At 47.6% G+C, this 14,939-nt stretch overlaps 1 protein-coding gene across 1 annotated transcript in view; it reads left to right on the forward strand.

Annotated features, from left to right (window-relative positions):
* LOC142312524 (ABC-type organic anion transporter ABCA8-like) overlaps positions 1-14,939 on the forward strand; it is a 151,355-nt gene that overhangs the window by 70,556 nt on the left and 65,860 nt on the right. Inside the window, exons 17-25 of the mRNA XM_075351494.1 lie at positions 476-566; positions 860-999; positions 1,115-1,234; positions 1,424-1,625; positions 2,115-2,281; positions 6,174-6,301; positions 7,692-7,829; positions 10,665-10,775; positions 14,480-14,650. Of these exons, the coding sequence (XP_075207609.1) occupies positions 476-566; positions 860-999; positions 1,115-1,234; positions 1,424-1,625; positions 2,115-2,281; positions 6,174-6,301; positions 7,692-7,829; positions 10,665-10,775; positions 14,480-14,650 (1,268 nt within the window). The remainder of the gene's footprint in view (positions 1-475; positions 567-859; positions 1,000-1,114; positions 1,235-1,423; positions 1,626-2,114; positions 2,282-6,173; positions 6,302-7,691; positions 7,830-10,664; positions 10,776-14,479; positions 14,651-14,939) is intronic.

Raw genomic sequence — 14,939 nt, forward strand, 5'->3', positions numbered from 1 at the left:
CATTACAAATCTTTACAGCAGCTCACATGACTGTAATATCACAGCATCTCGCTCTCGCCTGACGGTAATATCACAGCAGCTCGCTTGACGGTAATATCACAGCAGCTTGCTTGACGGTAATATCACAGCAACTCGCCTGATTGTAATATCACAGCAACTCGCCTGACAATAATATCACAGCAGCTCGCCTGACGGTAATATCACAGCAACTCGCCTGATTGTAATATCACAGCAACTCGCCTGACAGTAATATCACAGCAACTCGCCTGACGGTAATATCACAGCAGCTCGCTTGACGGTAATATCACAGCAGCTTGCTTGACAGTAATATCACAGCAGCTCGCCTGACGGTAATATCACAGCAGCTCGCCTGACGGTAATATCACAGCAGCTCGCTTGACGGTAATGTCACAGCAGCTCGCCTGACGGTAATATCACAGCGTTGATAGTTTCTCATTAACTCTTCTGTCTCCAGATCGGAAGGCGGTGCTCAGCAACGGACGTCTGAAATGTGTCGGCTCCTCCTTGTTTCTGAAAAGGAAGTGGGGAATAGGCTACCACTTGAGGTATGGGGAGTTACAGTATGTGCGGCGCTTGGTATCCACTCCCTGATATCAGCTCTAAGGATCGGGACGGGTCGTAATAATGGGGTCAGCCACATTCGCAGCTTCATACAGTCCTCGACATCGCTGCCTGCTCCGTATCCCGGCACAGACTAGCACACGCCGCCATTTTTCCACTCAAGCTTGTGGTCCATGCAGAATATTGCTCCTGTGCACTCGCTCATAGGCTACAATCGCTTTGTGTTCTCTACGCAGCGGACACAGGTCAGATATCCGTAATATTTACGTCCTCCTAGGATGCAGGTGTCTCCATCTTGTGATATGGACGCCATCACCTCGCTCGTACAAGAACACGTCTCCAGCTCCAAACTGAGCACCCGGAACGTGGAGGACGTCACTTTCACCCTGCCCTTCCACAAGATGGAGGCGTTTCCAGGTACAAGTTCTCATCTGGCAGCGCTTTCTCCAAACCTACAGAGGAGACCACCGAGTAATGGTCATGATGGGGCCACGTGTAAAGTAATATTAGTAATGTGTTAATCATTCCCCAGCTCTGTTCTCTCACCTGGATGAGCTCGTGGGTTCGGACATCGTGAGTTACGGGGTGTCGATCACCACGCTGGACGACGTCTTCCTGAAGCTGGAGGGAGAGGAGGAGATAGAAAAAGGAGGTAACTGTGTGATAGAAGAGACGAGGGGCTCGGTAAGACGCAGCTGTCTCCGCCGTGTGCCATAACCTGAGATCTACTCCGTGGCGTAATTGACTAATCCCCCGTCCGCTCTCACTGTCGCCCGGTGTCTTCTACACCTTAATGTCTCACTGTCACTCACAGTGACTTTACATTTTTTCTTTTGATCAGATTATGGTGTTTTTGATCCATCCGAACCAAACGAAGATGAGAGCAGAGAGCTGTCCTCGGAGGTGGAGGACTCGGCACTGCTGATGTCAGACTCCGGCACCGTCACTCTTCATGGAATGGCCCTGTGGAGGCAGCAGATGCTGACGGTGGCGCGAATCCGCTTCCTGAAGCTAAAGCACGACATGAAAGGCATCCGATCCATGTGAGTCCCACAACCCCTACTATTGTTAGGTCTCCCTCACCGTCAGGGGCATCCTCGGCCTTCCTGGTATGCTGCCTACCTCTTAGTACCAACTGTACCTAAGTCAATCACCAGAATTGCTAGGACCACTACAATTTAGTCTCCAGGATTACCTAAAATGCTTCCGAACCGCTCAGACTGACTCTGAAATCTTCTCGGAGAGGGAAGGCCGCCCAGACTACCATTACTCAGAGAGTGGAGGCCGCCCAGACCACCATTACCCTTCTGTCTGAGGACCTGAGTTGGTGGCGGCCTTTACCCACATGTTCCTGCCCCCTCCATTCCCTCTTCCCCAGTGCCGGGTGCCGGGTGGTGACCCGTTTCTTGCCTTTCAGATTGCTTCTTCTGTCTAAGAACCTCCTATTGGCGGTGGTCTTTACCCACACATTCCTGCTCCCTCTGTCCCCTCTTCCACAGTGCCGGGTGGTGACCCCGTTTCTTGCCTTTCAGATTGCTCCTTCTGTTCCTATATATCCTGCCCCTGATTATTACGACGGTAATACTGAACTCTCTGCCATCAATCCACAACTGGAAACTCACTCCGGACCTTTATTTCCGTGGCCCAGGACACCGGGAGCACAAGTATTTCACCAGCCTCCTGGTCCATAACAACACAGGTAGGAAACTGAAGCTTTTCCTCACTAGGTACTCGCCCTTGTGCTGGAGGTTGGCGCCCCCATGTTCTGTGCATTGTAGATGTATATTTGACTTTCCATAGATTTTTAAGGGTAGCTCCATAGATGTCCAATGGTTGATCTGTGTCCTCTTAATGGCGGTAATGTACCTTCATGGATCTCCAGTGGTGTCTCCGTGTTCTGGTCATGCCTCCCGGTGACGTACCTCCATGGAGTCCAGTGATTACTCCATGCCCCAGTAATGCTGGTGATTTCCTCCATGGATGCCCAGTGATTAGTCCGCACCCCAGTAATACCAGTGACGTACCTCCATGAATGTCCAGTGTAGTGGTTAGTGATTTGTACGTTCCTTTCCCAAGAAGCGGCAAAAACCCTAGTGCATGCCCTCATTATCTTCTGCCTAGACTATTGCAACCTCCTGCTCTGTGGCCTCCCTTCTAACAGTCTAAACTATGCTGCCCGACTAATCCACTTGTCCCCCCGCTTCTCCTCGTCTTCTCATCGCCTAACGACTCCAGTTCAAAACCCTAACCATGACCTACAAAGCCATTCGCAACCTCTTTCCTCCATACATCTGTGACGTAGTCTCCCGGTACTTACCTGCACCTAACCTTCAATACTCACAAGATCTCCTTCTCTACTCCCCTCTTATCTCCTCTTCCCACCACCGCATCCAAGATTTCTCGCGTGCCATACTCTGGAATGCTCTGCCACAACATAGCAGACTCTCGCCTACCTTGACAAGCTTCAAAATGAACCTGAAGACTCACCTCTTCTGACAAGCCTACAACCTACCGTAACCCTCAGTTCGCTATAGCACTGCACGACCATATCCACCCTCCAACTGTACCGTCACCCATTCCCTGTAGACTGTGAGCCCTTACGAGCAGGGTCCTCTCTCCACCTGTAGACTGTGAGTCCTCACGGGCAGGGCCCTCTTGCCTCCTGTAGACTGTGATCCCTCGCCGGCAGGGCCCTCTCGCCTCCTATACCAGTCTGTACGTTGTATTGTTTAAGATTATTGTACTTGATTTTATGTATACCCATTTTAACATGTAAAGCGCCATGGAATAAATGGCGCTATAATAAAAATAATAATAATAATAATAATAATAATTAGTCCGCACTCTAGTAATGTCAGTGACGTACCTCCATGGATGTCCAGTGATTAGTCTGCTACCCAGTAATCCTGTTGACGTACCTTCATGGATGTCCTGTTGTCTTTCCGTGTGTTGGTGTGGTGACCCACAGGGGAGAAGCCAGATGTTGCAGAGGGGCTAGCTGGGATATGTAGTTCCACTGGCAGCAGATGGTACCTTCATAGTACCTCAAGTGAGTTGCTGGACTACTAAATACTTCCCTCATGTCCACAACAATTGTCAATAGCGAGATGTGGCACTTATGATGATGGTATACGACCCCCTGGGTGCGCTCCTATGGAGGTGGTGTCTGGGTGCTGGTGTTGGAGCGCCCGTGATGTTTGTGTAATTACTAGCAGCCAGACACACAGGTGAGCTTGCAACGATAACACGTTACTGAAGGAGAAAACAAGGTACTCTTAAAGGTAAAACGGCGGCGGTTCACTGTATAGGGTATATTATTGTTCACTGTATATTCACTGTATAGTATTTTGCCTATGAAAGTAGGCGTCTTCTCCTCACGAAACAAGCAAGCTTAGGCCTCTCAGGGTGGCTGGAGTACAGTTCTCCTCAGTTTGTGGCATCTCAGGGCGGCTGATGCACAGCTCTCCTCAGTTTGTGACCTTTCAGGGCGGCTGGAGCACAGTTCTCCTATGTTTGTGGCCTCTCAGGGCGGCTGATGCACAGTTCTCCTCAGTTTGTCACCTCTCAGGGTGGCTGATGCACAGTTCTCCTCAGTTTGTCACCTCTCAGGGTGGCTGGAGTACAGTTCTCCTCAGTTTGTGGCATCTCAGGGCGGCTGATGCACAGCTCTCCTCAGTTTGTGACCTTTCAGGGCGGCTGGAGCACAGTTCTCCTATGTTTGTGGCCTCTCAGGGTGGCTGATGCACAGTTCTCCTCAGTTTGTCACCTCTCAGGGTGGCTGGAGTACAGTTCTCCTCAGTTTGTGGCCTCTCGGCAGCTGGAGCACAGTTCTCCTCAGTTTGTGGCCTCTCAGGGCGGCTGGAGTACAGATCTCCTCAGTTTGTGGCCCCTCAGTGTGCTGGAGCACAGCTCTCCTCAGTTTGTGGCCTCTCAGGGCGGCTGGAGCGAAGTTCTCCTCAGTTAGGGCCGCTCAGGGCAGCTGGAGCACAGTTCTCAGTTTGGGCCTCTCAGGGCGGCTGGAGAACAGTTCTCCTCAGTTTGTGGCTTCTCAGGGCAGCTGGAGCACAGTTCTCTTCAGTTTGTGGCCTCTCAGGGCGGCTGGAGCACAGTTCTCCTCAGTTTGCGGCCTCTCAGGGCAGCTGGAGCACAGTTCTCCTCAGTTTGCGGCCTCTCAGGGTGGCTGGAGCACAGTTCTCTTCAGTTTGCGGCCTCTCAGGGCAGCTAGAGCACAGTTCTCTTCAGTTTGTGGCCTCTCAGGGCGGCTGGAGCACAGTTCTCCTCAGTTTGCGGCCTCTCAGGGCAGCTGGAGCACAGTTCTCCTCAGTTTGCGGCCTCTCAGGGTGGCTGGAGCACAGTTCTCTTCAGTTTGTGGCCTCTCAGGGCGGCCGGAGCACAGTTCTCCTCAGTTTGTGGCCTCTCAGGGCAGCTGGAGCACAGTTCTTCTCAGTTTGTGGCCTCTCAGGGCAGCTGGAGCACAGTTCTCCTTAGTTTGTGGCCTCTGAGGGTGGCTAGAGTACATTTCTGCTGAGTTTGTGGCCTCTCAGGGTGGCTGGAGCACAGTTCTCAGTTTGTGGCCTCTTAGGGCAGTTGAAGCACAGTTCTCAGTTTGTGGCATCTCAGGGCAGCTGGAGAACAGTTCTCCTCAGTTTGTGGCCTCTCAGGGCAGCTGGAGCACAATTCTCCTCAGTTTGTGGCCTTTCAGGGCAGCTAGAGCACAGTTCTCCTCAGTTTGTGGTCTCTCAGGGCGGCTGGTGTACAGTTTTCCTCAGTTTGGGTCGTCTCAGGGCGGCTGGAGCACAGTTCTCAGTTTGCGGCCTCTCAGGGCGGCTGGAGCACAGTTCTCCTCAGTTTGTGGCCTCTCAGGGCGGCTGGAGCACAATTCTCCTCAGTTTGTGGCCTTTCAGGGCAGCTAGAGCACAGTTCTCTTCAGTTTGTGGCCTTTCAGGGCAGCTGGAGCACAGCTCTCCCTCACTTGCTGTTTGAGGTAATATTCTGCCCAGTCCAGATGATCCTTCACTGATGGAGGAACCTTCACGGGTTGGCTCCCCGTGACCACACAATAGTGGTATGGAGCTACTCATGGTTTTGGCTCTACCGTTCCCTATTGCAGGGGTAGGGTAGACAGTTTGTGGCATAGAAGTCACATTACACTGGTTCTGGCTAGAAGCACATAGAAAACCAGTATGGAGGAGAGCCCATGGTCAACCTTATCTCTCCTGACTGTACGAAGCTTCACTCCTTTGTGGTGGCGATTATATGAAGAGAGAGATGTCCACTCAGCATGGATGGGATAGAGATTCTGGAAGCTTCCTCCCTCTCTCCTGACTAGACCTGTTTGATCCAGTTTACAGGAAGTGTCAGCCCTGAGGCGGAGGCTCCTCCCAGCCGTTTCAATGGCAGCTTTTTTTTTGGCAGGTTTGTCTTGTTGCCTTTCATTGTTTCCTTCTATCGTTGTTGTATTTTTTCCATCTCCATCACTGTACCGTCTCGTTTTCTGTGAATGACATCGATTAAAGTTCTGCAAAACTGGAAAAAATTACAAGTGCAGTGAAACAGTAAAAGTCCCCAACTGTCTGTGTTCTGTGTGACAGGCGCGGCCATCGAAGACTTCGTCAACGGCATCAAGGCGCAAGACATCTCTGTGAAAGTGGCGGACGGCCCGTTCAACAGAGACACCACAGGCTACAACGGCGCCATCGAGCTGTCGCTGCGGAACGAGGTGACGTCCACCACAGCCGCCTCTTATAGCCGGGTCTATGACACCCAGTCATGGGAGTCACTCCTACACTGCATGAAGGGCAAAGAATGGAGGGTTTCATCACTCACTGCAGAAACCTAAAACTACACATTGTACAGAAAAAAGTATGTGCCCCCCTTCCCCCACAGCCACCTCCGGGGGTTTGTCTGTCCTCCATCTACAGAAAATAGACCGTAATATGATGAAAAGTATGTGCCCCCCTCCACATCCACCTCCGGGGGCTTCTCTGTCTTCATCTACATCCATAGACATTAATATGGAGAAAAGTATGTGCCCCCCCACTCCACCTCCCGGTGGTCCTCTGTCTTCATTTACATCCATAGACATTAAGAGAAAAATATGTGCCCCCCACACACACACTGACGCTCAGCATTGTGCTAGGCATTGTGATTGGTGATGTACGGCTCAGCATTGTGCTTGGTGATGTACGGCTCGGCATTGTGCTTGGTGATGTACGGCTCGGCATTGTGCTTGCTGACATATGACTCTGCATTGTTCTTGGTGATGTATGGCTCAGCATTGTGCTTGGTGATGTGTGGCTCAGCATTGTGCTTGGTGATGTACGGCTCGGCACTGTGCTCGGTAATATACGGCTTGGCATTGTGCTTGGTGACGTATGACTCTGCATTGTTCTTGGTGATGTATGACTCAGCATTGTGCTTGGTGATGTGTGGCTCAGCATTGTGCTCGGTGATATACGGCTCGGCATTGTGCTTGGTGATGTATAGCTCGGCATTGTGCTTGGTGATATACGGCTTGGCATTGTGCTTGGTGATGTACGGCTCAGCATTGTGCTTGGTGATGTACGGCTCGACATTGTGCTTGGTGATATATGGCTCAGCATTGTGCTCGATGATGGATAGCCCAGCATTGTGCTTGGTGATATACGGCTCGGCATTGTGCTTAGTGATGTACGGCTCGGCATTGTGCTTAGTGATGTACGGCTCGGCATTGTGCTTGGTGATGTACGGCTCGGCATTGTGCTTGGTGATGTACGGCTCATCGTTGTGCTTGGTGATGTACGGCTCGGCATTGTGCTTAGTGATGTACGGCTCGGCATTGTGCTCAGTGATGTACGGCTCGGCATTGTGCTTGGTGATGTATGGCTCGGCATTGTGCTTGGTGATGTACGGCTCGGCATTGTGCTTGGTGATGTACGGCTCGGCATTGTGCTTGGTGATGTACGGCTCATCGTTGTGCTTGGTGATGTATGGCTCGACATTGTGGTTTATGTACGGCTGCTGCGGCTGCTCGGCCATGGATTTATCTGCTGTAATGTTAGCAGTAGGGGGCGCTCCTCTAACTGGACTGATATACATAGAATTATAACGTCATGTCCTTGTTTTTCCAGAGTTACAACTTCACAATCATTGGGAACCCGCGAGTGCAGAACGGCCTGCCGGTGCTGCTGAATATTATCAGTAATGCCTTCCTGAAGAGCTTCCGATCCACAAAACACATAGAAATCTGGACTACGCCTGTCTTTGATGTGAGTGCATATCGTACAGCGCCGCTCCAAAGTTAAGTCCCAAATCTACCCGGATAGGTAATGATCCATCAGCAGGGATGTGGCAGCACCGGTCCAGGGAGGCAGGAGGTGACTAGGTTCATGCAGACGGTCATATCGTACAGCGCTTTACATGCCACGATTAAAAGCAAACACAGCAGGTTTGCCTGAAGGAGATCTCTTCCTCTGTCAGTCCCATCAGCTCCCCGCAACGCAGTCAATGCTGCACGGGGCGAACTGTACAAAAAAATACTCCAAAATTGCCATAATTGTATATCTCATCTGACATAAAAATAAAACTGTAATGTATCCCAAAATGAAAACTAAAGGTCGTTATGGAAAATCAAAGCCATAAAAATATCTAAAAGTTACAGCTCGCGGTATATGGTGCAACAACAACAAAAATTTCAGTGATTTTATTGTGCAAGAGCATAAAACATAAAACAAGTTATAATTTGGGCATTAATATAATGTTACCGACTCTAATGTAAAATAATATTTTTGTTTATGCTACATAGAGAAAAAAATATAAAAAGATAACATAACTGCTGTTTTTTGTTTATTCCTCCAACAAAAGAATGTACTAATTGAGAACCTACAACAATCTCCACTATATGTTCATTAAACTACCCTGGAACTTTAAAATATGACTAAAAAAAGAAAGAAATACAAAATATACATCTCTGTTAATCCTGTGGTTAACCATATCCATGCTGCAAGTTCCTTATTGCATAACCATCCCTGATAATTCTGCAGCTAGCTGCATTCATTCTGAAAGTTCCTGGTTGCCTAAAAATCTCTGCTAATGCTATTGTTAACTACATCCCTGCTCCAAGTTCCTGATTGTATAGACATCTCTGCTAATCCTGTGGTTAACCACATCCATGCTGCAAGTTCTTGAATACATAAATGTGTCTGATAATTCTGCAGTTAGCTGCATTCCTTCTGAAAGTTCCTAATTGCTAAAAAAAAAATTCTCTATCCTATGGTTAACTAAATCCCTGTTGCAAGTTCCTGATTGTATATACATCTCTGATAATCCTGCAGTTAACCATATCTATGCTGCAAGTTCTTAACTGAATAAACCTTACTACTAATCCTGCAGTTAAACACACCTCTGCTGTATATTCCTGTTGACATGTACTTCTCTGCTAATCCTGCAGTTAACCATTTCCCTTTTGCAATTTTCTGATTGCATATACGTGTCTGCTAATCCTGAGGATAACCATATCCATGCTGCAAGTTCTTGATTGCATACATGTCTCTGATAATTCTGAAGTTAGCTGCATTCCTTCTGAAAATTCCTGATTGCATAAAACTTTCTGTGAATCCTATGGTTAACTAGATCCCTGCTCCAAGTTCCTGATTATATATACATCTCTGCTAATCCTGTGGTTAACCATATCCATGCTCCAAGTTATTGATTGCATACATTTCTATGATAATTCTGCAGTTAGCTGCATTCCTTCTGAAAGTTCCTGATTGCATAAAAATCTCTTCTCTATCCTATGGTTAACTAAATCCCTGTTGCAAGTTCCTGATTATATATACATCTCTGATAATCCTGCAATTAACCATATCTATGCTGCAAGTTCCTAATTGAATAAACCTTTCTACTAATCCTGCAGTTAAACACACCTCTGCTGTATATTCCTGTTGACATGTACTTCTCTGCTAATCCTGCAGTTAACTATTTCCCTTTTGCAATTTTCTGATTGCATATACGTGTCTGCTAATCCTGAGGATAACCATATCCATGCTGCAAATTCTTGATTGCATACATGTCTCTGATAATTCTGAAGTTAGCTGCATTCCTTCTGAAAGTTCCTGATTGCCTAAAAATCTCTGCTAATGCTATTGTTAACTACATCCCTGCTCCAAGTTCCTGATTGTATAAACATCTCTGCTAATCCTGTGGTTAACCATATCCATGCTGCAAGTTCTTGAATACATAAATGTGTCTGATAATTCGGCAGTTAGCTGCATTCCTTCTGAAAGTTCCTAATTGCATAAAAATCTCTTCTCTATCCTATGGTTAACTAAATCCCTGTTGCAAGTATATACATCTCTGCTAATCCTGTGGTTAACCATATCCATGCTCCAAGTTATTGATTGCATACATTTCTATGATAATTCTGCAGTTAGCTGCATTCCTTCTGAAAGTTCCTGATTGCATAAAAATCTCTTCTCTATCCTATGGTTAACTAAATCCCTGTTGCAAGTTCCTGATTATATATACATCTCTGATAATCCTGCAATTAACCATATCTATGCTGCAAGTTCCTAATTGAATAAACCTTTCTACTAATCCTGCAGTTAAACACACCTCTGCTGTATATTCCTGTTGACATGTACTTCTCTGCTAATCCTGCATTTAACCATTTCCCTTTTGCAATTTTACGATTATATATATACAACTCTGCTAATACTGTGATTAACCATATACATGCTGCAAGTTCCTGATTGCATATACGTTTTAGCTAATTGTGCGGTTAAACATATCTCTGCTGTAAATTCCTGATGGCATATACTTTTCTGCTAATCCTGCAGTTAACCATATCCCTGCTGCAAACTCCTGCTACTTTCTGCTAATTGTTTAGTTAACTCTTATCTCCCACATCAAAAAAACAGATGCAGAAATACTTTTGTTTCCTATTTCTCCCAATGAAAACTTGATAAAAGTTAGGTTATATACTTTAAGTAGTCCAAAATGTGACACTGACAAATGCAACTCATCCCCCGCTGTGCAGACATCATGGGTACATTAGGCCTGGACCTTCAGATGCTGATAACCTGCCTGTTTTCCTGTCTCCTTAGGAAGAGAATATTGAATCCTATTATCTTCCTTTCTTTGTCGGCATGGCATTCCTATTTTTCGCTTGTGGTCTCGCCCCCCACTTTGCAATGAGTAGCGTCGAGGACTATAAGGTCGGTGTGAAGAACTTTACATCCAGAGCTGCATTCAGAATTCTGCTTCCTCACCTAGGAATGACCAACCCTCTACTCTGGCTGTGACTCTAGTGTAACAAATGGAGGAAGTCCTATACTGCTTCCACCTCCAGAGCTGTATTCGCTCTTTTGCCGGCACTGACATAGGGGCTATCAGATCTGCATGTGACATTATAGTCCCTATTGTATCTCTACGTTCCACCACATGATTTACTCCGGTCACACCATGATGACGAGTTTGTCATCAGCTCCTGAGCTCTGCATAGGCAAAGCTTTAAAAGGGTCATCGGGACATAAACACTAATGTTATCATAAATCTACGTTTTTCCATGGTTTTTCTAACTCTAACTAAGGTTAGGTAAAGTGATAGGTTTAGGGATAGTTTTAGGGCTACTACAAGGGCTAGGGTTAGAGCTCATCCAAGGGTTAGGGTTAGCATTAGTACGAGGGCTAGGGTTAGGATTATGGTTGAGTTAGGGCTAGTACAAGGGCTAGGGTTAAGGTTATGGCTAGTACAAGGACTAAGGCTAAGACTATGGTTAGGGTTAGAGTTTATACAAGGGTTAGGATTAGCACACGGGCTAGTGTTAGAATTATGGTTGGTTTAGGTAGAGGTAGGGTTAGAAATATGGTTGGGGTTAAGGCTAGTACAAGGGTTAGTGTTAGGGTTATGTTTAGGGTTTCGGCTAGTACAATGGCTAGGGATAGAGCTATAGTTAGGGTGAGAGTCCATAGAAAAGTTAGGACTATCGTTAGTGTTCATATAAGGGCTAGGGTTAGGATTAGCTGAAGGGCTAGGATTATGATTATGGTCAGGGCTAGGGCTACTACAAGGGCTATGGTTAGCATTATGGTGATGCTTAGGACTAGTACAGAGGTTAGGATTATTGTTAGGGCTGGTACAAGGGCTAGGGTTAGAGTTCACAAAGGGCTAGGGCTAGATTTATGGTTTGGGTTAGGACTAATACAAGGGTTAGGACTAGTATAAGGACTAGGATTAGAGTTCCCAGAGGGCTAGTGTTAGGATTATGGTTTGGGTTAGTACAAGGTCCAGGGTTAGAGTGCATACAAGGGTTAGGGTTAGAGCTCATACAGGGCTTAGCGTTAGGACTATGGTTAGGGCTAGTACAAGGTCCAGGGTTAGAGTGCATACAAGGGTTAAGGTTAGGGTTAGAGCTCATACAGGGGTTAGCGTTAGGACTATGGTTAGGGCTAGTACAAGGTCCAGGGTTAGAGTGCATACAAGGGTTAGGGTTAGAGCTCATACAGGGCTTAGCGTTAGGACTAAGATTAGGGCTAGTACAAGGTCCAGGGTTAGAGTGCATACAAGGGTTAGGGTTAGGGTTAGAGCTCATACAGGGGTTAGCGTTAGGACTATGGTTAGGGCTAGTACAAGGTCCAGGGTTAGAGTGCATACAAGGGATAGGGTTAGGGTTAGAGCTCATACAGGGGTTAGCGTTAGGACTATGGTTAGGGCTAGTACAAGGTCCAGGGTTAGAGTGCATACAAGGGTTAGGGTTAGGGTTAGAGCTCATACAGGGGTTAGCGTTAGGACTATGGTTAGGGCTAGTACAAGGTCCAGGGTTAGAGTGCATACAAGGGTTAGGGTTAGGGTTAGGGCTCATACAGGGCTTAGCGTTAGGACTATGGTTAGGGCTAGTACAAGGTCCAGGGTTAGAGTGCATACAAGGGTTAGGGTTAGAGCTCATACAGGGTTAGCGTTAGGACTATGGTTAGGGCTAGTACAAGGTCCAGGGTTAGAGTGCATACAAGGGTTAGGGTTAGAGCTCATACAGGGTTAGCGTTAGGACTATGGTTAGGGCTAGTACAAGGTCCAGGGTTAGAGTGCATACAAGGGTTAGGGTTAGAGCTCATACAGGGCTTAGCGTTAGGACTATGGTTAGGGCTAGTACAAGGTCCAGGGTTAGAGTGCATACAAGGGTTAGGGTTAGGGTTAGAGCTCATACAGGGCTTAGCGTTAGGACTATGGTTAGGGCTAGTACAAGGTCCAGGGTTAGAGTGCATACAAGGGTTAGGGTTAGGGTTAGAGCTCATACAGGGCTTAGCGTTAGGACTATGGTTAGGGCTAGTACAAGGTCCAGGGTTAGAGTGCATACAAGGGTTAGGGTTAGAGCTCATACAGGGCTTAGCGTTAGGACTATGGTTAGGGCTAGTACAAGGTCCAGGGTTAGAGTGCATACAAGGGTTAGGGTTAGAGCTCATACAGGGTTAGCGTTAGGACTATGGTTAGGGCTAGTACAAGGTCCAGGGTTAGAGTGCATACAAGGGTTAGGGTTAGGGTTAGAGCTCATACAGGGCTTAGCGTTAGGACTATGGTTAGGGCTAGTACAAGGTCCAGGGTTAGAGTGCATACAAGGGTTAAGGTTAGGGTTAGAGCTCATACAGGGGTTAGCGTTAGGACTATGGTTAGGGCTAGTACAAGGTCCAGGGTTAGAGTGCATACAAGGGTTAGGGTTAGAGCTCATACAGGGCTTAGCGTTAGGACTATGGTTAGGGCTAGTACAAGGTCCAGGGTTAGAGTGCATACAAGGGTTAGGGTTAGGGTTAGAGCTCATACAGGGCTTAGCGTTAGGACTATGGTTAGGGCTAGTACAAGGTCCAGGGTTAGAGTGCATACAAGGGTTAGGGTTAGAGCTCATACAGGGTTAGCGTTAGGACTATGGTTAGGGCTAGTACAAGGTCCAGGGTTAGAGTGCATACAAGGGTTAGGGTTAGAGCTCATACAGGGCTTAGCGTTAGGACTATGGTTAGGGCTAGTACAAGGTCCAGGGTTAGAGTGCATACAAGGGTTAGGGTTAGGGTTAGAGCTCATACAGGGTTAGCGTTAGGACTATGGTTAGGGCTAGTACAAGGTCCAGGGTTAGAGTGCATACAAGGGTTAGGGTTAGAGCTCATACAGGGGTTAGCGTTAGGACTATGGTTAGGGCTAGTACAAGGTCCAGGGTTAGAGTGCATACAAGGGTTAGGGTTAGGGTTAGAGCTCATACAGGGTTAGCGTTAGGACTATGGTTAGGGCTAGTACAAGGTCCAGGGTTAGAGTGCATACAAGGGTTAGGGTTAGAGCTCATACAGGGTTAGCGTTAGGACTATGGTTAGGGCTAGTACAAGGTCCAGGGTTAGAGTGCATACAAGGGTTAGGGTTAGAGCTCATACAGGGCTTAGTGTTAGGACTATGGTTAGGGCTAGTACAAGGTCCAGGGTTAGAGTGCATACAAGGGTTAGGGTTAGAGCTCATACAGTGCTTAGCGTTAGGACTATAGTTAAGGCTAGTACGAGGGTCATGGTTGGGGTTATAGGGTTATAACAAAGTATAACTTTTATTTTTGCCCAAGGACCAGCTATAATCCCATCCGTATGTTCTTATATTACATTACATGTGCTCCGAGGATAAGGAGCTCCACACTGACTGGTGGAAGAGGCTTGGAGTCATAATTGTCAATTGGTTTGGAGGCACAAAATACTTCCCTTGCCCCCAGTATTGACCACCCATGCCATGCCAGGGTCTGACAGACATGACCAGAGTCTATCAGTATTACCTCCCAGTCCCTCCAGAGCTGTACTCCTGCCCGCGGGGCTGTCCTCTCACGTCGTGCAGATGGTCACCGACCGTCCTGCTCTCCAGCACTCAGGACAGATTGCTAATACCCCCCGTCTCCTTACAGATCAAGGCTCGTTCTCAGCTGCGGATCTCCGGCCTCTTCCCGTCTGCGTACTGGTGTGGACAGGCCCTGCTGGACGTCGCCCTCTACTGGCTGCTGCTGTTCCTCATATTCGGCACGTTGTTTGCATTCAACTACAGAATCCCGTTTCCTTTAATGATAGTGGCACTGACGGTAACTCTCCATCCTGTGTGATGTGACCCTACTGGGTGTAACAGCAGCTGCATCACTGTCACCCAAAGGAAACCTCTCTGGCTGCTACCAATCGTACTGCCAGAATGGCCTTATCCTAGGATGGTACACCTTGTGCTCTGCTGACACATCCTGCACTTTGCTCACCTCTCCTGTCCTGCCCTCTGCTTCACACCTCTCCTGTCCTCTACTCACCTCTCCTGTCCTCTGCTCCTCACCTCTCCTGTCCTCTGCTCACCTCTCTCTGCTCACCTCTCCTGTCCTCTGCTCA

The sequence above is a fragment of the Anomaloglossus baeobatrachus genome, chromosome 5, assembly GCF_048569485.1.
Source record: "Anomaloglossus baeobatrachus isolate aAnoBae1 chromosome 5, aAnoBae1.hap1, whole genome shotgun sequence".
Classification (NCBI taxonomy): Eukaryota; Metazoa; Chordata; class Amphibia; order Anura; family Aromobatidae; genus Anomaloglossus; species Anomaloglossus baeobatrachus.